Source organism: Mobula hypostoma, chromosome 15, assembly GCF_963921235.1.
Source record: "Mobula hypostoma chromosome 15, sMobHyp1.1, whole genome shotgun sequence".
Lineage (NCBI taxonomy): Eukaryota > Metazoa > Chordata > Chondrichthyes > Myliobatiformes > Myliobatidae > Mobula > Mobula hypostoma.
Window position 1 is genome coordinate 36,661,729 of NC_086111.1, and position 26,694 is coordinate 36,688,422.

The 26,694-nt window shown below is 41.7% G+C and overlaps 1 protein-coding gene across 2 annotated transcripts in view; it reads left to right on the forward strand.

Moving 5' to 3' along the window:
• shq1 (SHQ1, H/ACA ribonucleoprotein assembly factor) overlaps positions 1-26,694 on the forward strand; it is a 132,469-nt gene that overhangs the window by 69,712 nt on the left and 36,063 nt on the right. For both annotated transcript variants that reach the window (XM_063067904.1, XM_063067903.1), the window contains exons 10-11: positions 680-803; positions 16,684-16,804. In XM_063067904.1, coding sequence (XP_062923974.1) covers positions 680-803; positions 16,684-16,804 — 245 coding nt within the window. The remainder of the gene's footprint in view (positions 1-679; positions 804-16,683; positions 16,805-26,694) is intronic.

Genomic DNA, 26,694 nt, shown 5'->3' on the forward strand with positions numbered 1-26,694 from the left:
TCAACTCACCAGGGATTCCAGCGTGCTGACAAGGACCTCTGCTGACTCCCACACTGCCTCCGGCCTCTCCTCTCCCGAGCGTATACAGCAGCCGATACCATGGTATGAGGGCCTGGTCTGTGCAACGCCTAGAGATGATGGATGATTTTTTTTTTTAACCTCATTAACCCTTTCCTGAATTAGCCCAGTATCCTCTGATAAGAATAACAGCTTATAGTCAATTGGTTTAATGTTGTGAATATTCTCAATGACTGAGCTTTCATGGCCCTCTTGGGTGGAGAATTCCAAAGACTACTTGCCCTGTGGGTACAGAGTTTCTTCATGTCTCTGTCCTGAATGACTGACCCCTTGAAATTAGACTGTAGTTCTAGACTCCTCAGTCAGGGAAAGCAACAACTATATATCTACTGTGTAAAGCACCATAATAACTTTGTACTTTTCACTGAGGTCTGCATTTCAATGCATTTGTGAGGTAAGGCCAAAGTGCTACTTTTGTCTGGGTCTTAATAGAACTGAATTTTCATTTCAGTCAATTTTTAAGAAAGAGAAATTGTTACCCATTTTCATTGAGTGAAAGTTGTGCTCAATATTCATAAATCTAGTTATCTAAAAAGTGAATAAATTATAATGTCATGATATGTCAATGTTATCAGCATGGATTTTTGTTTTGTTCATACAGACTTACCATTCTCTTCAGGAAGTCGTCGTATCCTTCAGCAGAAGAGTTTTGTGTTATCCGTTTTACCGACATTTCCACTTGGCTCTGAAAGCTATTGAGGATGCAGTCTTAATACTTCTGTTGGGTAAGAAGTATTGGTAAAATTAAACTGAAAATCCTGGTCTTAATATTTTATTGTTATAACGAGTAGCAATAAACTTTTGGTTATGGAAATGGTGTTTGTTAATTGTACTGTTCAGGTGAGGAGGCCTGCTGCTCTCCAGCCCAACCCCTGACCTTTTCAATCTGGCCTGGTGTTTAAATCGATCAAACAGTAGGCCGTTCCTTGCTCTCATTCCCGGGTCCTGTTGCTTCAATAAGCTCTTAGGCCCCCACCTCGATTCAGCCCGTATTCAACCATTCCAATTTGGCCCAGTGCTTAATTCAATCAGTCATCAGCTTGGTCCTAGCTCTTGGGTCTGCGCCCCACCACCTCCACCCTGGTCTTTTCAAATCACCTCCAAGTCTGCTCCAGCAGCCAAATATTAGCTGATTCACCTCTCAGACCTTGGCGCCAGCACCTGGATTTGGCCCGTATGCACCACACCACAACCGTCCTGCACCTTCGAGACTTCAGTTCACACCGCAAAAATGCCAGGTTGTACAGGTAGTTCAAAAGTTCCTAAGCTCCGTCCCTCCGAGTTTCTCAAAGACTTAAATACACTTAATTGAAGGTGTTCCTATTAGTAAAACTTTAAGTGTGAAAGAAATATTTTAGCTTTTTTTAATTTCAAGAAACCACAGGATTTTGTTTCAGAACAGAATTTTGTTGTTGCATTTCTGTGGAATTACATTCAAGACATCATCTGTAGATATTGTATAGGGCACATTGATGACATTTCCACAACTACCTGAAGGCTCTTCAGCCTTCTCCACTGCCAGGAGGCCGAATGCAAGCCTCATATTCCATTTGGGTAGTCTACAACCCATGGCATGAACACCGAATTCTCTTCCTGCCCACCTGTCCAGCACTCACCTCCTCGTCCGCCCAGTTCCTTCTACACACATCCAACCCACCCCCACCCACCTCGCGTCCAGTTTCTTTTCCCTCCTCACCCCACTCCCATCACTCAAACATCCCTCCCGCTGGAAGAATGTACAGGAGGGAGCACCCTCCTACTGTTCCCATCTGCCCACCCCATCTCCCAGATTAGGTGCCACACTGCCATCACATTCCTATCTGATTCCCCATCATCTGTTGCCGCTCTTTTACCTCAACCTACCACCTCCTGGCCTCTGTGGCAATTTCCGTCCTTCCCCCCTCCATCTACCTCTCATCCCTCTTCCCCCTGCCTCTCATCCATCACCCTTCATCCCTCTTCCCCTTGATCCAGATCTTGCCCGGTTTCTATTTTATTTTACTGGCTCTCTCCCCTCAGTCCAGAGGAAGAGTCTCCACACAAAATGGCGACTGTTCATTTCCCTCTGCAGATGCTGCCTGACCTGAGGTTTCTTTTCTCCTTGGCATTGATGACACCAGCTTTACTTCACCACCCTGTCTCTGGAATCCTCTTCTTTCTCAGTGTTGTCAAAGCCTTGGCTAAACTGCAGTAAATTCTGTTAATTATTGTTAATGGGGAATCTGTCACCTGTCGTTTTAATTACAAAATCAATCCCAAGTTCAGGTGGCCTGTTCTGATGGCTTTGCGGCCGTCAGACTAATAAAATCCACTCTTCGCCGCATTGAGCATGACTGAAGGACAGCGTCCCATGCTGGAGAGTTGGTGGGGGGCTAGAGGTGGGAGTGGGAGGGGCTCAGGCAAGAGCAGAGTCCATAAGCTTATCTGAGTGAAGGCCTCAACTTTGGCTGTGTGCTGCAGTACCTGGCTGGCAGAAACTCTCCTGGCAGCCAGTCACTCATCAACAGCGTCAGGAATTCCGCCACGGTGCCACATGAGGGCCTGTTCCCACCTGCCAGCTTTGCACATCGGTGCCAGGAGCCTGGTGGGAGAAAACCTGCTGACAAAAATCAATAAGTGCTTTTCATTGGAGCCAGTCCAATCTCTGATGCCATTAATCTGTTGTGCGTGTGAGGCCACAACAGCCCTACTCATAATATTTGCGAGACCACGCTTTGTTTTCAGTTGGCAAGTGTCTCAGCTTTTCTGTTTGAAAAGATCAATTCATTCAAAAGTTCATTCATTGCTTTGGACAGATATGTAACTTTAAACACCCGTAACAACTCTGTCACTCACCCTGCCAGCTTCCACCCTCACCACTGCCACAGTGCTGTTGCTGGAGTCCTTTTTCGTATGTTCATTGTCTCATGTCTCAATTATTCTAATGTTTTTTATACCAACCTACAGGATCTACCCTTTCTCCTTTTGTTAAGATCAGCTAATCAAAACTCTTCATCACTCATCAACATTAAATTTTAGGTTCTGATTTTCAAGGTGAGCCCCCTTCAGTACCTGACAGTTAATCATTTGGCTATCACCATCTAGCTGCAGAGTTCCTTGCAAACCTTGCACGGCCTCCTCCTCTCAAATCTTGACTTCTCATGCATCTATGATTCTCTGGCAAGCTCCTACCCTCTCTCTTCAACAAATATACCATGAAGACTTGACTGATTTAATCAGGCTCTGATAGTTTTCCACTGCAGCTTTGTAAAGCTCCTTACATTTTTTATGACACTAAAAATTGTGAATATAATTTGTCTTGATTTGGTTGTTTGTAGAAACAATTCAAAGTGCCAGTAGACTATCTTGATTGAGCATATGACAATTAATATTCAATTAAAATATAGTTTAAAATCTCAGTTAAATTTCAAAACTAGATGTCGGATGTTGAAAGCAATGCTTCGTATTGAATTTGGAGTTCTTGTGGCTTAACTTTTTTATAATAAAGCCAGATATATTAACTTGCCCAGGGTCTTAACAAAGATTTTAAAATTATGAAAGGTGCGAACTTCGAGTTCTTGTCTTAAATAGTGGAAGGCATTCATTTCATTGTTGCAGAAACTGAAGTTTATTGTATTAACAAAGTAAGTTTTATCTTGAACTGTGCCATACACAGGCACAGTCACATATTTAGTTTTAAAGTAATAAAGATAATCTGTTTGCAATTTCACAACTACAAGCAATGCATTTCTATTTTCTGTCTTGTGATTATGAATACTGTATTGCTAAATGAGATAAAATCATATATTGTCCTCAGTGTAAAAATCACTTATAAATGACTTACAGTGATCCTTCAGTCAAATAAATTTAGCTGCATTTTGAACAATGAAAGCTTAGTTAATTAAAAGGTATTTATGTATTGCCCTTTTGATGAAATAGCCGGCTGGTGGCATAGTGGCATCAGTGCTGGACTTTGGGGTGGAAGGTCCTAAGTTCGAATCCAGCCGGCTCCCGTGCACGCTTTCCATCTGTGCTGGGTTGAAGTGCCGAGCTAGCAACTCAACCTCGTAAAAAAGAAATTGCCTGCTACAGAAACATCAACAGCAAAAAGTTGATGGCCTATGGTCTCTCGTGAGTTTAAAGGCAATTTCTTCTCTCTCTCTCTTATGATGAAATGATGCCCAGGCAGAGGCTGTGACCAAGTGCCATAACTCTTTTGTCATTCCTCCAAGAACACAAGAGGTGTGCCAGATCCATTCATGCCTGTCCATATCCCTTCAAGAAATAGACCACAAAGATTTGTATTTAAACTGTAGGATAATTGTTGCAACATGTACTGAAGACAAATCAAGTATGCATGTTTCACATTATTATTTGGCATCATTGCCACATTGTTAGTATGTGTGCCTTTGTTCTGAGATTCTTTCAGAAATTCTGCGGTGAGCTAGAGGCAAAATGTTGTTCAGAATATTGAATTGCACAGCTGGATGTTTTGTTTGAAAGCCATGCACTTTTTTCCATAAGTCTCTGAATCAACGATTAGGTTGTGGGCACAGTGTAGTCTTGCAGCCTGTCTGCATAATCCTGTGAATTTGCTTGTACTGACTGATGATGGAGCGCCCCCTGCTGGAGCTGTCCATTCCTCTTACAGTTTATCTGAGTAACAACTGACAGTAGGTATGTACTTCGACCTGCTAATTGAAATGTTAACTGCTTTCATGTGTATAATACTTTATAAAGGAGTAGATTTTGTCTGGCACCATTTGAAGTGAAGTCTGAGAGACAGAGCATTATTATTTCAAGAAGTAGAAAAATGGAGAAGAAAAGATGTGCATGTATGTTGTTACTAATTTGTGAAAGTCATCCTTTATGTTATTTGGTTCCAGTTGGATAAACTGCTTTTCCTAAGTCAATATTCATTGCTATGAATGAATGTGTGCTTTTAGCTGTGGGTGGAGAATCTATAGAGTGTAGATTTTGATAGGTGAGACAAGGTCAAAATACTGTTAAAAATACCCGGTTTATTTTTTAATTCAGTGATCTGATGGTGACTGGGATCATCTATTTGAGAATTTTTTTGTTTCATATCTTGAAGTGGTTGGCTGGAAGTTATACACTGCTTACAGTTAATTAAAGCTAGTATATTGAAATTATATTAGTAACTAGGCAAAGCTATAGTTAGCAAGTGTCAGGAGCTGGTCTATGAGGTAATTACTCAGTTAATAAATAAAGCAGGCTGTAGTATATGGGAGCCGATGGAAACGACTGAGAACATTGGCCTAAGTGCTTGTAGCTCAGAGGCTCAAAAACCTCTATTTCTGACATTCAGCACTGATGCATCAGGGGGTATCTGCTTATCCCGACACCTACCCACAATTAGAATAAATACTGTTGAATTGGCCAAGTATTGTGGGAGAGGAGGACTTTACTATGAGTGAGGAATATTTGGGAATCTGAGAGGTCACGATGCAGAAGCCTTCAGGCTTGTACTTGTCCAAAAGGGAAGAAGTTCTTTGAGTCAGGTTGATAAGGGTAAGGAGTGGAGGTAGGATAGGTAAGGTTACCACAGCACCCATGGTGCTGTTCAAACAGTAGGAATGAAAAGGAACTCCGTAATGATGGGACAGTATAGGTGGTGAGATGGATAGGGATCTCTGCTGCTGAGAGTGTTCATCCTAAAGGCTGAGGTCTTATCCAGTGGCAGAGTTAAGACCATTTTTCAGAGCTGGAGAAGATTTAGAATGTGAGGAGAAATATCCAGCTGCCTTGGTCCATGTGGGACTCAGTGACAAAGAAGGGCTGAAGAAGAAGTTCTGTTGATGGTGTATGCACCCAGACAAGAAGCAGAGCCGCAAATGTAATACCTTTGGATTGTTACCTGAGCCATATGCAAATTGAAATGAGTCATCAAAGTTCAAAGTACATTTATTAATGCAATATACAACCCTGAGATTTGTCTTCCCACAGACAGCCAGGAAACAAAGAAGAGGTGTGTGCAGTTTTGGTCACCAAATTACAGGAAGGATATTAATAAGGTTGAAAGAATACAGAGAAGGTTTACAAGGATGTTGCTGGGACTTGAGAAACTCAGTTACAGAGAAAGGTTGAATAGGTTAGGACTTTATTCCCTGGAGCGTAGAAGAATGAGGGGAGATTTGATAGAGGTATATAAAATTATGATGCGTATTGATAGAGTGAATGCAAGCAGGCTTTTTCCACTGAGGCTAGGGGAGAAAAAAACCAGAGGACATGGGTTAAGGGTGAAGGGGGAAAAGTTTACGGGGAGCATGGGGGGGGGTGCTTCTTGACAGAGGGTGGGAGTGTGGAATGAGCTGCCAGAAGAAGTGGTAAATGCAGGCTCATTTAACATTTAAGAAAAACTTGGACAGGTACATGGATGAGAGGTGTATTGAAGGATATAGTCCAGGTGCAGGTCAGTGGGAATAGGCAGAAAAATGGTTCGGCACAGCCAAGAAGGGCCAGAAGGCCTGTCTCTGTGCTGTTATGTTCTATGGTTCTAATCCATTCAAAGAAGACATCAAATACCCCATGCTCAGTAAAATGGCAAATGGCAAAAAACGAGTGAAAAACATAGAATATAAAATATCAAAGCACAGAGTCGTTGAACCAATCTAGGAATCTACAGTTCAGTTCCGTTCAGTTTAAGGCTGTGTAGTTTTGGCTCTGATCAGAATCGCACAAAATAACAATTTTATAAAAAAAGGAGAAACCAGAAATCCATATAACATGAAATGTAGAGTCTAATCCACAAACCCTGTTAGTTATATAACATGAAATGTAGAGTCTAATCCACAAACCCTGTTAGTTATATAACATGAAATGTAGAGTCTAATCCACAAACCCTGTTAGTTATATAACATGAAATGTAGAGTCTAATCCACAAACCCTGTTAGTTATATAACATGAAATGTAGAGTCTAATCCACAAACCCTGTTAGTTATATAACATGAAATGTAGAGTCTAATCCACAAACCCTGTTAGTTAAACCGTGCACAAGACCCAAAGCTGGCAGCATTGAGCGAGGGGGAAAGGGACCAGTCAGAGACAGGAACCTTCCTCCAGTAGCGGCGAGAGAGAGCGACTGGTCAAATGCCAACCAATGGCGCTGAGCAACTGCTAGCCTTCCGCCCTCTTCCCTGTTGATTTCAGTCTTGCTCGTCGAATCTCTTAATCGGCAAGAAATGGAGTCGATCGTGGGCTCACGCCCTATCTCCAGGCTTCTTGGCCTCTAAGCCACACACTCCGCCCGAAACCTCACCAAAATCCCTCGGGGACAACAAAGTGCCAGATTGCTCAATCGGCCTGAAAACGCGCCATCAAAATGTAAATCACAGGTTCCAATTGCACGCAACTTAGTAACAGTATCATATTATAAATAAAAGGAAGTAGTTTCGTAAGCTGTCTGAAGGACATTGCAGTTGGTTGTGTTGTTCACTGGCACCATCCCCTTCACGATTAAACAAAGAGTGTTAAATGGATGGCCCAAAGGCTGGAATAAGAGAAATATGTTTTTGTTCCTGAGCACTGATACCATTACTTGAAAAAGAGGGAGTTGCTATCTTCAGATAGGCTTCACTTGAATTGAATTTGTACCAGTGTCCTAGAGAATTGGAACAAAAAGATAACTGCAGATCAAAGTAGTTCAGGTGGGAGAGGATTCAGGTGAGGAAAAGCTTGGAAAATTCTCAAGGGAGGGCAGAGTGTTTAGTGCAAGTGGTGAAATGTGTATTGCTGACCAGAGTGTGCCAGGAAGTGGCAGAACGTACAAACATCAGTGTATCTGCAAGCAGACAAAAGTGGTAAAAAAAAGACAAAATTGGAATTCTACTTATTTCTATTTGTGCAATTACTTTTTCTATCTTGTTATGAATCAATGTGTATTGAAATAAGTAAGTTCAGTGCCATGGCCATACTGAGATGACCAGTTTTTCAGAATGTGTGACTTTTCAGGAGGCAGAATCAATGAAAAGGAAGGTGGGGGGGGGTGGAATTCACCCTGATATTGAAGGATAACCTAAATGTAGAAAGGATCTCACCATAAGGTTGAGAAGTAGAATCGTTTTGGATGGAGATTAAAAACACTGGTGTAAATCAGCCCCAAAGAGAATGGAATATAAGGAATAATATAAAGTGGGATTTTGGAGGAGTCAGTAACAATGGTAGCACAGACTAAGCAAATCAAATTAGTACAAGTATTGCAGAAGGTGAACTCACGGGTGATTATCCAATTTAGTATGTACAGGACCGAACTGAGCAACAAGCTATCTTGGTTTTAATATAGTGCAATGAGAAAGGGCAGATTAATAATTTTGTAATGAAGGGACTTTCAGTGAACAAGATAATTTTGTATTAAAGCAGAAGATGCTTTGGTTCAATCTGAAAACGGGGCCTTAAATCTAAATTAATCAAATTATGGTGGTCTAAGATGCAAGTTGTCTATTGTAAACTGAGAAACATATTGAATGATATGATTAGTATATGAGCAAAAGATAATATTTAAATGATTGGTATATAATTTACTATGAATATGGATGCTTTTTAAATGCAAGAGATTCTGCAGATACTGGAAATCAAAGCAACACACACACACACACACACACACACACACACACACACACAAAATACTGGAGGAACTCAGCAGGTCAGGTAGCATCTGTGGAAGGTTCCTGTCGAAGGATCTTGGCCCGAAAGGTTGACTGGTTATTCCCTTCCATAAATGCTGTCTGGCCTGCTGAGTTCTTCTAACATTTTGTGTGTGTTATCCCCTTGTAAATGTTGTGTAAAGAATAGCAAACCTGAGGGCTGAGAAAATCTTACAGTTCAACCAAGGAAGTCCTAGTTATTGATAAAGAGAAATTATAGAATAAGTGAATAAACCAATGGGCAATAAAGAAAACAATTTCAGTTGGTAGAATCAAAGAACACGTGTCACCATATTCAACCCTGAGATTTTTTTTCTTGGCGTACACAGTAAATCCAAGAAGCATAATATAATCAATGAAAGACTGCACCCACAGGACAAACAACCAACCAATGTGCTAAAAACAACAAACTGTGCAAATACAAAAGAAAAAATTAATAAATAAACAATAAATACCGAGAACGTGAGATGAAGATTCCTTGAAAGTGAGTCTGAGTCGACAGGTTGTGGGAACATTTCAGTGATGGGATAAGTGAAATTATCCCCTCTGGTTCAAGAACCCAATGGATGAGGGGTATTAGGAGTTTCTGATAGCAGCAGTGAGAAGAGAGCATTGTCTGGAAGGTGAGGATCCTTGAAGATGGATGCTACTTCTCTGTGACAGCACTCCATGTAGATGTTCTCAATGGTTGGGAGGGCTTTACACATGATGGAATGAGCCATATCCACTACTTTTTGTAGGATTTTTCCATTCAAGGGCATTGTTGTTTCCATACCAGGTTGTGATGCAGCCAGTCAGTATACTCTCCACCACACATCTGTAGAAATTTGTCGAAGTTTTAGATGCCTTGTCCGTATCTTCACAATTTTCTAAGGACGTAGAGGCACTGCCATGCTTTCTTCATAATTGCGCTTACGTGCTGGGCCAAGGACAGGTCCACTGAAATGATAACACCGAGGAATTTAAAGTTGCTGATCCTCTCCACCTCTGAACCCTCTGAGGACTGGCTCATGGACCTCTGGTTTCCTCCTCCTGAAACCAATTATCAGGTCCTTGGTTTTGTTAACAATGAGTGAGAGGTTGTTGTTGTGGTACCACTCAGCCAGATTTTCAATCTCCCTCTTATACGTTGATTTTCTTTTACCAACTTTGATTCGGCCAACGACAGTGATGTCGTCAGCAAGCTTAAATATGGTACTGGAGCCGCGCTTAACCATACAGTCATAAGTGTAAAGCGAGCAGATTAGGGGCTAAGCACGAGAAATGTCCTCATTTATTTGGGTATGAGAAATGCTAGAATCTTGTGTTAGGAAGTGGTAACCAGACACCAAGAAACAAAGATTAAGCTGAGCCAACATGGATTATCAGCGGGGCCAGGGACCAAGGACAGGGAATGAGCCAATATTTGGTTGCTGGAGCGGACTTGGAGGTGATTGAAGGCGGCAGGTCCGGCCCGAGAGTGAGGAACAACCTGCCATTTGGCTGATTTAAGCACCTGGCCGGATTGAAAAGGTCAGGGTGTCAGGGTCGGAGACGAGGGACAGGCTGGTGTTCAGTTCACTGCTCAGTGAAGTTTACTTATCTCTGCCATGTGCTGAGGTTGTGGCCTGCAACTAATGGACTCCTGGATTGGCTGCAGGGATGACCGGCTTCGTGGCTGTAAAATTTTAGTTCTGAATGTTACTTGCTTACCTTTGTTTGCAGGATTCTCTTTTTTTTGTGCACATTAGAAGTGTTTGATGGTCTTTTTTTTAATGGATTATATTGTGTTTTTTTTTGTTTTGTGGCTGCCTGTAAGGAGACGAATCTCAAAGTTGTATATAGGGTACATACCTTAATAATAAATGTACTTTGAATTTTGATTAATGAAGGGAAAACATGTTTGACAAATTGGTTAACTTTTTATGGCTGTAACTGGCATAATTAATAAGGATGTGTCCACAGATGTGGTGTATATAGACTTTAATAGTGTTTCACTTGAGATTATTAAACAAAATTAGTTCACATTGAACTAGTAATAATCTAGTCTGGATTGAGGAATGATTAATGGTTAACTTTTAAGGTCTGTCGGGCAGGTGGGGTGGGGTAGATTGGGGGGGGCAGCGGCAGTCACCCAGATGCTTTATGAATTGACAATGTTCTAAATGACAAAAGCTTTCTGTTTCAAGTGTTTAGTTAACTGACTTATATTTCCAATGCTGTGCTCCTTCTGCTTTTAAAATGGTGGCCAGTTAACCCACGAATGTCCTCATTTATTTGGGCCAGGAAACTACACAGTCAGAAACGACACAACAGTGATGCAAGTATACTATGAACTGTATAATAGTTGCAATTATACACAGCTGCAAAAGAAACTGACTTGAACTGGTGGGCTGAGGTACTTCCAATTAACATTGAAGAAAAGTGCTCCACATTACAACAATTGAAAAGGATGTTGAAACCATTTTTCAAACTGCCAATAATTAACAAAAAATAAAGGCATTTCCATTGACCAGCTGTCTAACAATTGATAAAGTCCTGAAGCCAAGTATAACATAGAATTTGGTCTCTGCAGAGTAGATGGCCATGATGTCATTTCCCTGACTGTTAAAATGTCTATGATAGTTGTCTGACTATTCGAAATGACAGTAATTATGCTTCTGAGGTGGATTCTGAAATGAATGCTCTTTTTGCCAAGTTAGATCCTCTTGGGAGCAGGACAGGAAAATATATTGATGTGTGTTGCAGCTCTGAACTGTCTGTGACTTGCATTTTGTGTATTTAAAAGTGTGAGCTCTTATACCTGGACCTTGTGAAAATTGAAATGAAATTGGCACAATCTTGTCTTCCTGAAGAGGCAAAGCAACTGTGGCATTTCACAAACCTACAGCTAATTTGTGGTGTGATCTTTTGAATGAATTCTGCTTCTATCGTTTTACATGGACACCTTTAGCATTACTTATGTATTAGAAAGTTTTCTATTGTATGTTCCTGTGCTAGAATGTTGAATGCACTTCTGCCTTTTTTGTGCTTAAGAAAAGTAATTACCAAAATATGGATTTATTTTGTTTCGTTGGAAATTTCTTTTATTGAGAACAATGAAGATACTGAACCTTAACTCTACATAATCACATGATGCTGATCGTCAGTCTTACTGCTCATTTTTCATGCGGGAGCCCTTGTGACAGATATTTAGTTCATGCAGGTATCGCAGCATGTCGCTTGACTTGAACTCCACAGTAGCATCACTTCCCAGCAAGAGCAAACCAGATCGTGATGAATGAGTGGGAAGCTAGGTTTGTTTCCCCTCCGTAGCACAGGGCTAAAAAGAGAAGCTTGTAAAGCTTAATAGTGGTACAACTATAATCAGCTCGCTCACCAGAGCTTTACCATCCACTGCAGATAATATTTACCAGCAGAAGGAATGTAAGGAACTAATCAATATAAATAAAAATCACAATCGAGTTCCCTGAGTAGGAATTGTCCACCTGATCCTGTGTTCAAATCCCTGGAAAATGTACCAGGGATTTGTGTTAAAATGGGCTGTGATTCATGCCCACCTCACAAGTTATTTTGAGATAGAACTCATACTTTTCTGATGTAGGCAATACGTGGCTACCCTGAAACATTCTGCTCAAGAAGAATTTGCTCAGAGGTTTACTGTTAAATGTGACGTAAGAGGGCAACGGGTAAATCAGTGAATTGTTAGAACAACAAAATATTCCCTTAACGGTGTGTATCAAGACTGTTTAAAAAGTGAATTGGCACACTCATTGATGGATGAATTAGAGTGAAATTTGGTACAGATGGTGATTGGATTAGAGAGATAGGAGACTTGGAAATGTATGAAAGAAGGGTAAATCCCTTGACGAGAGAGTTCTCCTAACTGCGCTCAAGAGATTAATTGGCTTTACTTTAACAATGATCACAGTATACAAAAAGGCTTATTTATAATCTTTAACTCACAATGATGAGTTTAGTGGCTAATTATTATGAATATCCAGCAAATAATGGATGGCTAAGGTCGCTGCCTTTAGTCCAAAGCAAATCATCAAGCAGAACAATTTGAGCTGAAGTTTCATAACTCTTCATATTTGTCATCGTTCTCTAAATTTCCTGATGGATTTTCCATGTTAGTAATAAATCATGAATGCCCTATTTTAGTAGTAAGAACGTAGATCATTTTGACAATTTATCTCAGTACGCTGGATGCACTGAAGGATATGATTATTATGAGTTTTTTTTTAAGGTAAGATTTTGTGTGCAGCTTTCAAATACATGGTAACCTAAAACTGGAATAGATTATCAGGTGTGTTGGAAAGGAGAAATCTCACTTGAGATACACGTGTTCTTCACCTTCCTTTGAGCCAGAGGCTCGAGGAAGGCTCAGTTCAATGTCTTGCCCATCAGTGCAACATTCCATCCAAATGCCTCTTGAAAATTGTGTGTGGTGTTGGGGATCAGCTCTGAAGCAAGGTTTGAATACACTAACACTGGAAGTTTTGTGACGACCAGAGACTGGCAACATACAGTCGCAAAAAATTAATTTTGTGAGATGGACAGAATAAATTTCAACTAAAGTACTGGCAAATTTTGATTATAATGTATCTGAAAAGTTCATAGGGTTGGAAATCAGAAGTTGCTTTGCGGGAGGACCAGAACTACACATGCCAAAGCCCTGAAAAATGATTCAGTGTATGTGGAAGTCTTGAACTCAGTGTGTGGTTCTCATTGCTGTCAGTCTGAATGTGTTCCGACAGCAGGATCCCCATGGAGTGGTGACAGCTTGTAGTTTTTTCAGTGATTACAATGGAGAATCCAAATAAGGAACGAAGGTTAGGGGTTTTTGAAATAATTAAATGATTTTTTAAATTTTTTAATTAGCTTTGAAGTGTTTTAAAGTTGTGGTTAACCTGTAATATATTTTGTGAAAGTAAGAGACTATGAGAGATGTTCTTTTTTGTGTTTTTATCCGTACAACAAAAACTACACTTCAGAAATTATTAAATTTGTAAATCATAAGGTATTGAGGATGTGCTACAAATGTATATATTTTACTTTATTTTCAATTCACTTAAGATTACCACATGACCAAGTCTGGCCAGAGCTGAAAGTTGCAGAAACATTTTTCAGGCAGGGGTTTCTAAATATATTACTGAAAGATCTTTATTGATTGATATGTTAATTGATGGGTCTCCATGAATCCTTTTCCACTGAGATCTCGACAGTGTTCTTCATGAGCAACAAGCACTTTACAATTAGTATTTTAGTAGCTTTCCACTTGAAACCCCACTGCCTTCAGTCCTGGAGTCAACTGATCAAACTCACACCTCCAAGTGGCATTAAATCACTTTTATTACCTAGTCATTTGGTTAACTTATTTCAATTTAGCTGAAATGTGACCTCCTTAAATGACCTTGGTATATCCACCAGAGTTCTCATACTTATCGAATAGCCTTAATCAGGGAACATTCTGGCAGGAAACATTCAATTAGCTCAGATTGGTAGTTTCTTTCAATATTACACAGGAATTTGTACGTTTCAGAGAGTCTGATGTGAAGCTAGAAAGTTGTAAAGAATCAGAATAAAGTTTAGCCACTAGCTATTTATTCATATGCAGTCTTTGGACATGCCAGATTAAAATAAACCTTGGATGTTTTAGAACTATAACTTCTTAATATATGTAATGTATTTGTATGCATTTGCTGAGAATTTTGAGTCTATTCCTTGGGAAGTGATCTTTTAATGATGAAGAGTTATGTTGAAGTTGTTTACTTTCAGCTTGTTTTCTCTAAGAAATGGTGATTTATGATCTGACCCTCAACATCTCCTTTCTGTGCCCAATAATTGCACAGAGATACTGGTAACATGTCAGAGCTAATGAAACTCATTAACTGGTTAATGAAGTTTTCAGTAAGGCAGCAAGGAAAGAAAGCTGCAAGTTAATATACCAGGTGCCTGAATTACATGAAAATAAAAGTATTTAACAATTTGAAAGAAATAGGTGACCGGCAAATGGCTTTCATTACTTCCCAATATAATTACTTTTATACATTTTCAGGTACATAGTACGTCACAATTCATCGTGCATGGCAGTTCATTCCACTTACAAGATTCTTAGATTCAAAGAATATATGAATTAAGTGTAAGAATATCCCACCTGGCTTCCATCATTTAGTAAGATCCTAGCCGATCTAATTTAACTGCAAATCCACATTCTTGTCTTCTCAGTAACTTTTCACCCTCAGTTATTAAAATTCTGTCTTCTGTCTTAAAAATATTCAAGTCACTGGTTTCACTGCCCCTGATAAAGAAAAAGTTAATGACTTATGAACCTCTGCTGTTAATGGGTGATCATTTGTTTTAAATTTCTTCTCCACACTCACTTTCATTGCCTCAGGTTTGTGTTTTCAATCAAGCCCCACCCCCGTCCTAAACTCCAGCAGATAAAAGCCTGGCATGTCCAACCTTTTCTCATAACTCAACTGTTCTGAGTATTAAGCAACACACATAAAAGTTGCTGGTGAACGCAGCAGGCCAGGCAGCATCTCTAGGAAGAGGTACAGTCGACGTTTCGGGCCGAGACCCTTCGTCAGGACTAACTGAAAGAAGAGCTAGTAAGAGATTTGGAAATGGGAGAGGGAAGGGGAGATCCAAAATGATAGGAGAAGACAGGAGGAGGAGGGATGGAGCCAAGAGCTGGACAATTGATTGGCAAAAGGGATAAGAGAGGATAATGGGACGGGAAGCCTAGGGAGAAAGAAAGGGGGAGGGGGGAAGCCCAGGGGATGGGCAAGGAATATAGTGAGAGGGACAGAAGGAGAAAAAGGACCATCCCATTATCCTCTCATATCCCTTTTGCCAATCAACTGTCCAGCTCTTGGCTCCATCCCTCCCCCTCCTGTCTTCTATCATTTTGGATCTCCCCCTCCCCCTCCCACTTTCAAATTTCTTACTAGCTCTTCTTTCAGTTATTCCTGACAAAGGGTCTCAGCCCGAAACGTCGACAGTACCTCTTCCCAGAGATGCTGCCTGGCCTGCTGTGTTCACCAGCAACTTTGATGTGTGTGGCTTGAAATTCCAGCATCTGCGGATTTTCTCTTGTTTGTGTTCTAAGTACTAGTTTGGTAAACCCTCAGAACTGCTTTAAACAGATGAACATTGTGAAAATAGTCACTCTCTACACAACAAGCTTTTACTTTTCCACTATAACTAATGTTGAAGCACCGTATCAAATGCCTTTATCTTAATGTGGAATGTTCACCAGCCCCCTCCCTCCCTCTTAACCACAGCAGTTACTACTTCAACAGACTCCAACTAGTATTTGTCAGTCATGTTTTCCTTTCACAGACCATATTGATTTTACATGATTACTTTGAATATCAAAGCGCTTTGCTATAATGTCTGATAACAGCTTCTCACATTTTCTTAAAAGCAGATGTTAAGTTAATTAACTTCCCCATTTTCATTCCTTTTTTGTGACTAAAGGTGCTACATCTGCTATTTTCGAATTTAAAAGAACTTGCCCCAAACCTAGAGAATTTTGGAAAATTAAAAGCAACGCAACAACTTTCCGACCAGCCATTTCTTTTAAGTTCCTAGGATGAAGTCGGTTAGGATCTGAATACTTGTCAGCTGCAGCTCCAACAATTTGCTCAGTGCTCCTTCCTTTGTGATTGTAAATTTCTGAGTTCCTCCCTCCCAACTCCCAATTTAAACTATCTCTGGGATGTTACCTTTCCTTTGCAGTGAAGATGAAGCAAAATGTCTTTTTCATTCATCTGCCATATTCATGTCAGTGTGACACATTCCATGACTTCCATTTATTAAACCATTGAGGGTTTCTGTATTAGGCTTCAGTAATGAATATTGTTTTATAGTACAACTGACTGAGATGCAAGTTACATTGTACTATGTAAATGTTAATGAAAATAGCAGATGTATTTGCGGTTTTCTAAAACATTATGGTTCTCTTTTACATTAGGTAAGTCTGCTGTTTTGAAATGTTTGCTGGCCATCCACAAAATCTTCAGGGAGAGTGACCCTGCTTACCTCTTCAATGATCTTTACATCACAGACTACTGCATCTGGATCCAGAAAGTGAAGTAAGTCTTGTAATTCAGGGGTCCCCAACCTTTTTTGCACTGCGGACCGGTTTAATATTGACAATTTTTGTGGACCGGCCAATTGGGGGGGGGGGGGGGCGGGGGGGTAGGGTTGCCAACGGACAAGAGTAGCAGTCAAATACGTTGTGTTTACCCAGAGAAAGACTACAATGACCATGAAGCCTTGCGCGGGCACCAGTCCGCACGCATGTACCTGCCAATTTTTTTCCCTGCAAATCGTTTTTGGCGATTCTGTTCCGGGGGGGGGGGGCGCGTTAATCATGACCGGAATATCGGTGATAAGTGGCTAATACACTCAATTTCGTTTCTGAAAGAGTTTATCTAACGAATTTAATATTAAATACACAGCGCATATTTTCCTCGCATGAATAAGTCAATTATCAGGGGAGGACAGGGGAGCTTGAAGTAAGTGTTGAACGAACTTCCAGTAGCAGTGGTAGAGGCAGGTTCAATATTATCATTTAAAGAAAAATTGGATAGGTATATGGACAGGAAAGGAATGGAGGGTTATGGGCTGAGTGCAGGTCGGTGGGACTAGGTGAGAGTAGCGTTCGGCACGGACTAGAAGGGCTGAGATCGCCTGTTTCCGTGTTGTAATTGTTATATGGTTATATAAGTAAGTCAATAGCATCATAACATTTTAAGTAACGTTTGGATATTAAACACACAGCACGTATTTTCCCCATATGAACATATAAAGTCATTGCAACAGACCAATATGGCTGAATCAGTGGGAGCCCTGGGCTTGTTTCCCTGCAACAACACGGTCCTATCGAGGGGTGGTGGGAGACAGCGATACTCGAAGGGGGTTCCTTATGTCCAGTCTATTCCGCAATTCAGTTTTCGTTGCATTCATTGCAGAAAACTCTGCTTCGCAGAAAAATGTTGGATATGGAAGCAACGTTTTCAGTGCTTTCGTGGCTATCTTAGGACATTCAGCCTTGACTTTGATCCAGAATACTGGCAGAGATATTATTGTCAAACATACTTTTCAGCCCGCCGTCATTTGCAAGCTCGAGGAGTTGATCTCCTTCCCGCGCTGACATGGATGACGTGCGGGTAATGACCTCGCATACGTAATGGATCAACAGTGGGCGTGACAGGGAATGAGGAAAGGTGTAGCTGACTCATATCGCCAAATCATATCATTTCCTCTCGGCCTGGTAGCACATGATTTGTGGCCCGGTGGTTGGGGATCACTGTTGTAATTATGATATATGCAACTGGGTTATCTCTGCAAACTGCAAAGATGATTCTATCAGGCAGTCCCCTCCATCCTACTCCATTTTACACATATGATGATATCTCATTGAGTTAAAGGCCTAATTGAATATGTATAAGGAAATGTTAAGTGCCTGATAATATATGTCATCTTAGATTTTACTGTTGTGATATTTTATCTGGGATTTTTAAAATACCATCTTCCAGTTCTCCATGTTGAAATTCTGTTCCAGTTGCCTTTTCTTCTTGATGTCAATTTACTGCTGGCCTGAAATTCTGTCAGAAATTTTGACCTGTTCTCTTGGCTGCACAATGTTTTTATGCAACATCAGCATTAGAAACTGTCATTTTGAGCTTCATATGTATAATGATGTAAAGGTCCTGAAATAAAGCTGAAAGCATCACAAGTAACTAGACGACAGTCAAAGGTTTCATACAGGTTGTCAGATTGTTAGAGGAACGAAACTGAGACAAAAGTGACAGCTTTGGAAACCAGTGTGTAAAGTCTATGCAAGCAGCCTCTGGTTTCAGTTACTGCCCATATACTGGGGGATGATTATGAGCCAATGTATCTTATAGCCTTACAATGAGGGTGAAAAGGTCAAGAGGAGGATAAATTATTCCAAGAACCAAGAAAAGATTGTATGCAAAATATAAAACAATGCAAAGCACAGGTTTTATTGCAGGGTGGTTAGTATCAGTAATGTTTAAATTCGTTCATAAATTCTTGGTACAGCCGGGGACATTCACTGCCTTTTCCTAACTTTCTGTAAGAAGTTGAGGAATGAACTGTGCGGAGTTGCAGTGCTTATTCCAGTATTTTGACCAAAGAATGTGAAGGATCTGAGATTTATTTCCAAGTAAGAATGAGTAAAACAGTAAAAGCTTTGACTCCTACACATTTGCCTTCCAGGTAGCATATGCCATCATTTTGGGAGATGCTATCGAACAAAATTGAGTTTGTTTCTGCAGTGTGCCTTCTACATATAATAAAATATAGTCTTGGTGCCAAGTGGTGATGAAGAGGAGTTGACTGGATGGATCACTTGTCACTGAGAATTTTGTTTCTGACTTATTGCAGCCACAACTTTAAGTTAGTCTAGTTTTATTTCTGTGCTGTGGCAGTTTGCTTTCACCCACTCACTTAGCCTATCTATATCCAATTGCAGAGTGCTGGTATCGTCACAACATGTCATCCCACCTGTTTTATATCTTGCACTCTTCCTCCTCTTATGCTTCCTGAATTTAAAAAAAAGTGCACCTATGTACAGATTTCCCTCTGTTGATGCATCCTCAACAAACATTTAACAGGATCATCAATCATGATTTAACTTTCATAAAAGCATGCTAACTTGGTTTGATTATATTAAGCTTCTCTAAGTTACCAGCTATTGCTTCTTTGATTATAGAGGCCGACATCTTGCTGACAACAGATGCTAAGCCAAAAGGCCTCCTGTTGCCTTTTTTTTTTGTCTTCCTCCCGTGATCCATGGGATCACATTTCCAGTTCTCCTAATCTGCTTGTATCTTCTTGGAGCTCACTAGCTTCACTACCTCTGCAGCCACTACTTTAAAACCTTCATGTGTTGAGCATTGGAACATGGTGATTTGTCTCAGTTTTTCCAAAACCTTGTCCCTCTCGATAGTGGTCTTAGAAGTTCTCCCATGTACTGTAAACTAGCCCATCAAACGCCCATCAAATGTTTTCAGGAAGTTTGCTGTGTTTGTAAAGAAATGCAAACTCAACTATCTGCCTTATTCTTGTTTCCTGTTAATAATTCCCAATGTTGTTCCCTGGGAGTCCCACACTTGAGCTAGCTTCTGATTTGTGAAAAGAAAAACAGTTTTAACATTTCAGGGTATACCTTATCCACGTTCGCTTTCTGGATGCCACATTGGCTCATGTTAACTACCTAGCTACTCTTGCTCTCTCTTTCAAAGACACAGAAATTCTTCCCTTCTTATTGTCCTGCTAGAGGACACCCAATAGTAATATTGTTGAAGATTTCAGAGGGTAGGTTGATAAACCAAAGATGGTATTGTCTTTTTTAAAGGTATTTTTTTTATGATCGCAAGATCCTGCTGCACATTAAGAACTCAAAGTACTGCAGGTCTACCCTCTGTTGTAAGTGAGGAAACAGATTCGGTAGGTCTGAAAGGCAAGGACTCTGGACACAGTCTTGGTGTAAAGGATTTCATTTACAGAAGACAAATGTGGGAAAATAGCAACACGCACACGCGCACAACTTACAGTAGTTGGATCAGCAATAAAACACACACAGACAATTAATAACGAACGTGGGAAAATCGCGTGGGAACAAAGTACACGCACAGCCACACATACAACCAAGGGAAAAGTCAACACGATACCCGCCACCCCTTGACTCTGTGCAGACACGGCTCTCTGCTTTTAGGGACAATAACCAACGCTCCCAACTCCATTCAATGCACAGCTCACCAATAATTTCTCCAGCGCTGTTCCACGTTTCTCAGCCTGGAGGGAAGCAGGGTGACCCCTCGGATGGCAAAGAGAGAGGGTCCAGCACACGTGGCATCCTTTATAGTGCAGCAGGGGTGGAGGGTCCCGCCTGGGTAATTCATGGGGGGGTGGGGGAGCAATGGCTCCGTGCCAGCAGATTTAAACTGATTACAAAGGCCAATTGCCCGAGGCCAAGTACAAGGCTAATTAAAGGGGCCAATGGTTAGGTGTGCATTGATGGGTGAGGAGGGGTCAAACCTTGATTGGCAGGTGGCGTGTCCTTTGACCAGGTGATGGGCAATGCTGTCACGTGACAGTCACGACCCCTCCAATGCACCCTCTCAATGAGTTGCTCGGTGGTGGAGAAACTAAAGGAGCTGGACTTGGTGTGGATCGTGTGCTGCTTGCATCGGAGAGTCAGACTCGGTGCACAGAGGAGTGTGCAGTCTAACGAGTCACTTTTCTTGTGATCATGAGGCTCTGTTGGATATTGTTAATGCGGAAAGCTGCAAGTCCGACACACTGGTTTATTGGTGGACAGTGGGGGAGCTGCACGGTCTAGGTCGTGGCAAGGGCTAGGTTACAAGCTGCGATGTTACCTGTTTGCGGCCACTCGGGGGTGGGGGAGGCGTTGAAGTCGGTGCTGTCCGCTGATGTTCACTTGGCAAAAGGCAAGATGTATTGTGTTCAACTGCAGACTGGGGTCTTGGACTGTATTTTTTTGTGGGACTGTATTTTATTGCTCTCTTATATGTGCTATGTGTGCTGTGTATGACTGTTAGTACTGTGTTTCATACCTTCTCCCCAGAATAGCATTTTGTTTGGCTTAATTCATGGATATTCACGTATGAATGACAATTAAAATTAAACTTGAACTTGAAATATCAGGAAAGCAATAATGATGTACATTAGTTGCACATTATTTTGACAAGATTAATGACGTTTGCGGCTTGATTCTCTTGGTATAGAAAATTAATGCTTACCTTTGCCTTAAAGATCGAACAGCATAGTTCTGTCTAAGTTCTGCAAAATTCTCACATAATCATTATTCTGCACCTCCATCTGCTTCCTGAAAATGCATTTTTTAAAGTCCTGAACACACAGTTGAATAGCAAAAAAGATGTGGCATTTTTCAGTTAGATTAGGGATACTTGTTATGGAAATGATCCTGGGATTTGACACAAGTATGGAATAATTGGGGTTAGAGAGCACAAAACCACTTGAGGATTTCTGGATGGTGATACTGGGAGCATGATGAGGCAGTCAAGATAGGGTGACTAACAGTAAGCAGCCTGAGTCAATACTAACTTAATTTCTGAAAGCATTAAGCATTTTTCCGATTATTTATTTAACCAACCAAGCTGATTATTTTACCAAGAAGCATGATCGTAACATGTAATCCAGTTTTGACAGACATGTCAAGAGAAGGCATGAAATTTAAATTAGTCAATTTAATCTGGTAGTTCCATTTCAACAGCTAAATAATATGGCAAGTAGGGTTGTTATTAATGTTTTTCTCTTCCCATGTGTCTCTCCAGTGAACATAGTCTGCAGGCTTTTGCCTTTGATAATTAATTTGCCTGAAATTCCCAAGAGTATCTTGTCTATGTTTCAAGCATCTGAGATCCCAAAGAATGAATGTTTACACTGTTTTCCCATAACTAAGCATACCTTGTTAAAGGGTGGGATGAGCACCAGTCATGGACCATTCTTGGGCTATAATTGCAGAAGGACAGGAACAAGGTGCTCTCACTCACCAAGGTGACAGTGAAGGAACTTGCTGTTGACAACCGTGGACACAAAGAAGTGTGGTAACTTGAATGTGATCATGTATATGGACTTGGGAGGGGAAGGAAAGGCTGGATGTGGGGGTGATCGTTCACAAGGATGGAAATAATTTGTTTGTGTTGAATGGAGATGAAGACAGATTTCAACAAAATGCAGTCAAGGCTTGAGAAGAAAGAATTATTAACTTTAACTTGTGTGGCAGTTGTTCAGTGAGAATCAGCAAGAAAGAGCAACTGGTAAACCTCTCAAATAAGGTGACTTTGCTTTGGGAATGAGGGGAGTTCAGAAAGAAACAGGAGCAAATGTATTTAGAATGGTGAGTGCGTGGAATAGGCTGCCGGCGATGGTGGTGGAGATGGATACGATAGGGTCTTTTAAGAGACTCCTGGATAGGTACATGGAGCTTAGAAAAATAGAGGGCTATGGGTAACCCTAGGTAATTTCTAAGGTAAGGACATGTTCAGCACAGCTTTGTGGGCCGAAGGGCCTGGATTGAGCTGTAGATTTTCTATGTTTCTCATGTTTGAGTGTTTTACACCATAAAACTTGGGTGATTGAAAGCACTGAGTAAGAGGAATAATTGCACCGGAGATATAGTTTCAGAATAGTAAGCTTTGATTTACACATTCATCTACTGACCTGCAGCTCAGCACTCCTTTTATCATAATTTTGTGGTATGACTGAGTATTAATATAAAAGGATTGTCACAGTTTGCAATTTGTTGACACTGCCACCCCCCCCCATGTAAATCAAAATTTGTATTGATTGCCAAGTTTTAAAGCAAAATTCACTTGCACCATTTTTGATTAAGCTTTCAAAAAAAACCCAAACTTGTATTTGGAACTTTTCTTCCGCCGTATCCGTCTCCGAGCCTACTTCTTCGGCAAGGACTCTTCCACCCCCACCGATGACCCCTTCTCCCGTCTTCAACCCTCCTCTTCTTCATGGACACCCCGCTCTGGTCTTCTGCCTGCTCTGGATCTCTTTATTGCTAACTGCTGACGGGACATCAAGCGTCTCGACTTCACCGCACCTTGTCCCCATTCCAACCTCACTCCTTCGGAACGCTCTGCTCTCCACTCCCTCCGCACCAATCCTAACCTTATTATTAAACCCGCTGATAAGGGGGGTGCTGTTGTAGTCTGGCGTACTGACCTCTACCTTGCCGAGGCGCAGCGACAACTCGCGGATACCTCCTCTTATTTACCCCTCGATCGTGACCCCACCAAGGAGCACCAGGCCATTGTCTCCCACACTATCAACGACTTTATCCGCTCAGGGGATCTCTCATCCACTGCTACCAACCTTATAGTTCCCACACCCCGCACTTCCCGTTTCTACCTCCTACCCAAGATCCACAAACCTGCCTGTCCTGGCCGACCTATTGTCTCAGCTTGCTCCTGCCCCACCGAACTCGTTTCTGCATACCTCGACACTGTTTTATCACCCCTTGTTCAATCCCTTCCGGCCTATGTTCGTGGCACTTCTCACGCTCTTAAACTTTTCGATGATTTTAAGTTCCCTGGCCCCCACCGCTTTATTTTCACCATGGATGTCCAGTCCTTATATACTTCCATCCCCCATCAGGAAGGTCTCAAAGCTCTACGCTTCTTTTTGGATTCCAGACCTAATCAGTTCCCCTCTACCACCACTCTGCTCCGTCTAGTGGAATTAGTCCTTACTCTTAATAATTTCTCCTTTGGCTCCTCCCATTTCCTCCAAACTAAAGGTGTAGCTATGGGCACCCGTATGGGTCCTAGCTATGCCTGCCTTTTTGTTGGGTTTGTGGAACAATCTATGTTCCGTGCCTATTCTGGTATCTGTCCCCCACTTTTCCTTCGCTACATCGATGACTGCATTGGCGCTGCTTCCTGCACGCATGCAGAACTCGTTGACTTTATTAACTTTGCCTCCAACTTTCACCCTGCCCTCAAGTTTACCTGGTCCATTTCCGACACCTCCCTCCCCTTTCTAGACCTTTCTGTCTCTGTCTCTGGAGACAGCTTATCCACTGATGTCTACTATAAGCCTACTGACTCTCAGAGCTATCTGGACTATTCCTCTTCTCACCCTGTCTCTTGCAAAAACGCCATCCCCTTCTCGCAATTCCTCCGTCTCTGCCACATCTGCTCTCAGGATGAGGCTTTTCATTCTAGGACGAGGGAGATGTCTTCCTTTTTTAAAGAAAGGGGCTTCCCTTCCTCCACTATCAACTCTGCTCTTAAACGCATCTCCCCCATTTCACATACATCTGCTCTCACTCCATCCTCCCACCACCCCACTAGGAATAGGGTTCCCTTGGTCCTCACCTACCACCCCACCAGCCTCCGGGTCCAACATATTATTCTCCGTAACTTCCGCCACCTCCAAAGGGATCCCACCACTAAGCACATCTTTCCCTCCCCCCCTCTCTCTGCATTCCGCAGGGATCGCTCCCTACACAACTCCCTTGTCCATTCGTCCCCCCATCCCTCCCCACTGATCTCCCTCCTGACACTTATCCGTGTAAGCAGAACAAGTGCTACACATGCCCTTACACTTCCTCCTTTACCACCATTCAGGGCCCCAAACAGTCCTTCCAGGTGAGGCATCACTTCACCTGTGAGTCGACTGGGGTGATATACTGCGTCCGGTGCTCCCGATGTGGCCTTTTATATATTGGTGAGACCCGACGCAGACTGGGAGACCGCTTTGCTGAACATCTACGCTCTGTCCGCCAGAGAAAGCAGGATCTCCCAGTGGCCACACAGTTTAATTCCACATCCCATTCCCATTCTGACATGTCTATCCACGGCCTCCTCTACTGTAAAGATGAAGCCACACTCAGGTTGGAGGAACAACACCTTATATTCCGTCTGGGTAGCCTCCAACCTGATGGCATGAACATCGACTTCTCTAACTTCCGCTAAGGCCCCACCTCCCCCTCGTACCCCATCTGTTACTCATTTTTATGCACACATTCTTTCTCTCACTCTCCTTTTTCTCCCTCTGTCCCTCTGAATATACCTCTTGCCCATCCTCTGGGTCACCACCCCCCCCGTCTTTCTTCCCGGACTTCCTGTCCCATGATCCTCTCGTATCCCCTTTTGCCTATCACCTGTCCAGCTCTTGGCTCCATCCCTCTCCCTCCTGTCTTCTCCTATCATTTTGCATCTCCCCCTCCCCCTCTAGCTTTCAAATCCCTTACTCACTCTTCCTTCAGTTAGTCCTGACGAAGGGTCTCGGCCTGAAACGTCGACTGCACCTCTTCCTATAGATGCTGCTTGGCCTGCTGCGTTCACCAGCAACTTTGATGTATGTTGCTTGTATTTTGATTGCCAGTTTGATTGCCTTTTGTGTTGTTACTCCAAAGTATGAGTGAAATTTAACTGGAATTAATTAAGTTAAGCACATAATTCCCGTTATGTGGATAAGATTCATGGTCAAGGGTACTAGCTTAACTGATATTCTTTTCTGGGATTGTGAATAATGATGGAGATTTAAAAGTGAGTGACATAGGCTTCACATACTGACAGAAGTACTATTTAGGAGAATGTTAGAAATAACTGAGAATCTGTTGGTTGCCACGATGTGCACGTCAAACAAGTGACAGCTGCGAGTCAGTTGGTAGCTCTGCTGTCGAAGTCTGAAGGTTTCAAGTTGAAGTCTCATGCTAGAGTCTTCAGCAGAAAAGTACAGGCTGGCATTTCCCCGCAACACTGATGGAGTGTAGTTCTGTGAGAGAAGCCATCCTGTGACAGGTATGTTAAGTAGAAACCCTGTTTGTCCTCAGGGTTTGGAACAAAAGATGGCATTAAATTGCATCAAAGCAGAACGTTGTTTCCCTTCCCCTCTCCATCTGCTTATGCTGTCCACTGCCAGAAATTAGGGCATTAGTTTTTCACCTTTGGCATATCAGGGGGACAAAAGAATTCACCCATTGATTTTTGTTATCCGTTCTTGTGTAAAATTACCTAAAATATGTTCCCTGTTTCTTTCTCCATGGATGCCACTTAACCTGCTGGGTAGTTCCAGCATTCTTTGAATATATTTCACTTATCCAGCATCTGCTGTTTTGTTTTACTTTCCGGTTATCCCCAGATATAACCATAATTAATACTACGTGGTGAGCTGTATGCAAATTGACTGCTACATTTCCTAAGGCACTGCGTTTCAAAGTAAGTTGGCTGACAAGTGCTTTAGGAAGTTTACCCATTCCTTGATTTACAAAAAGGATACATTTATGGTAAATATGTTGATGAATGCAATTTTGCAAATTGCAAAAGCAGAACGAAATGTATTAGAGGAGTGTTTGTACAGTGTATTCCTTTGCACAGAGTTTTCTTCTCAGGCAATACTTCAGGATCAAGGGTGACTTGCTTCCACTCTGATTCTGATGTTC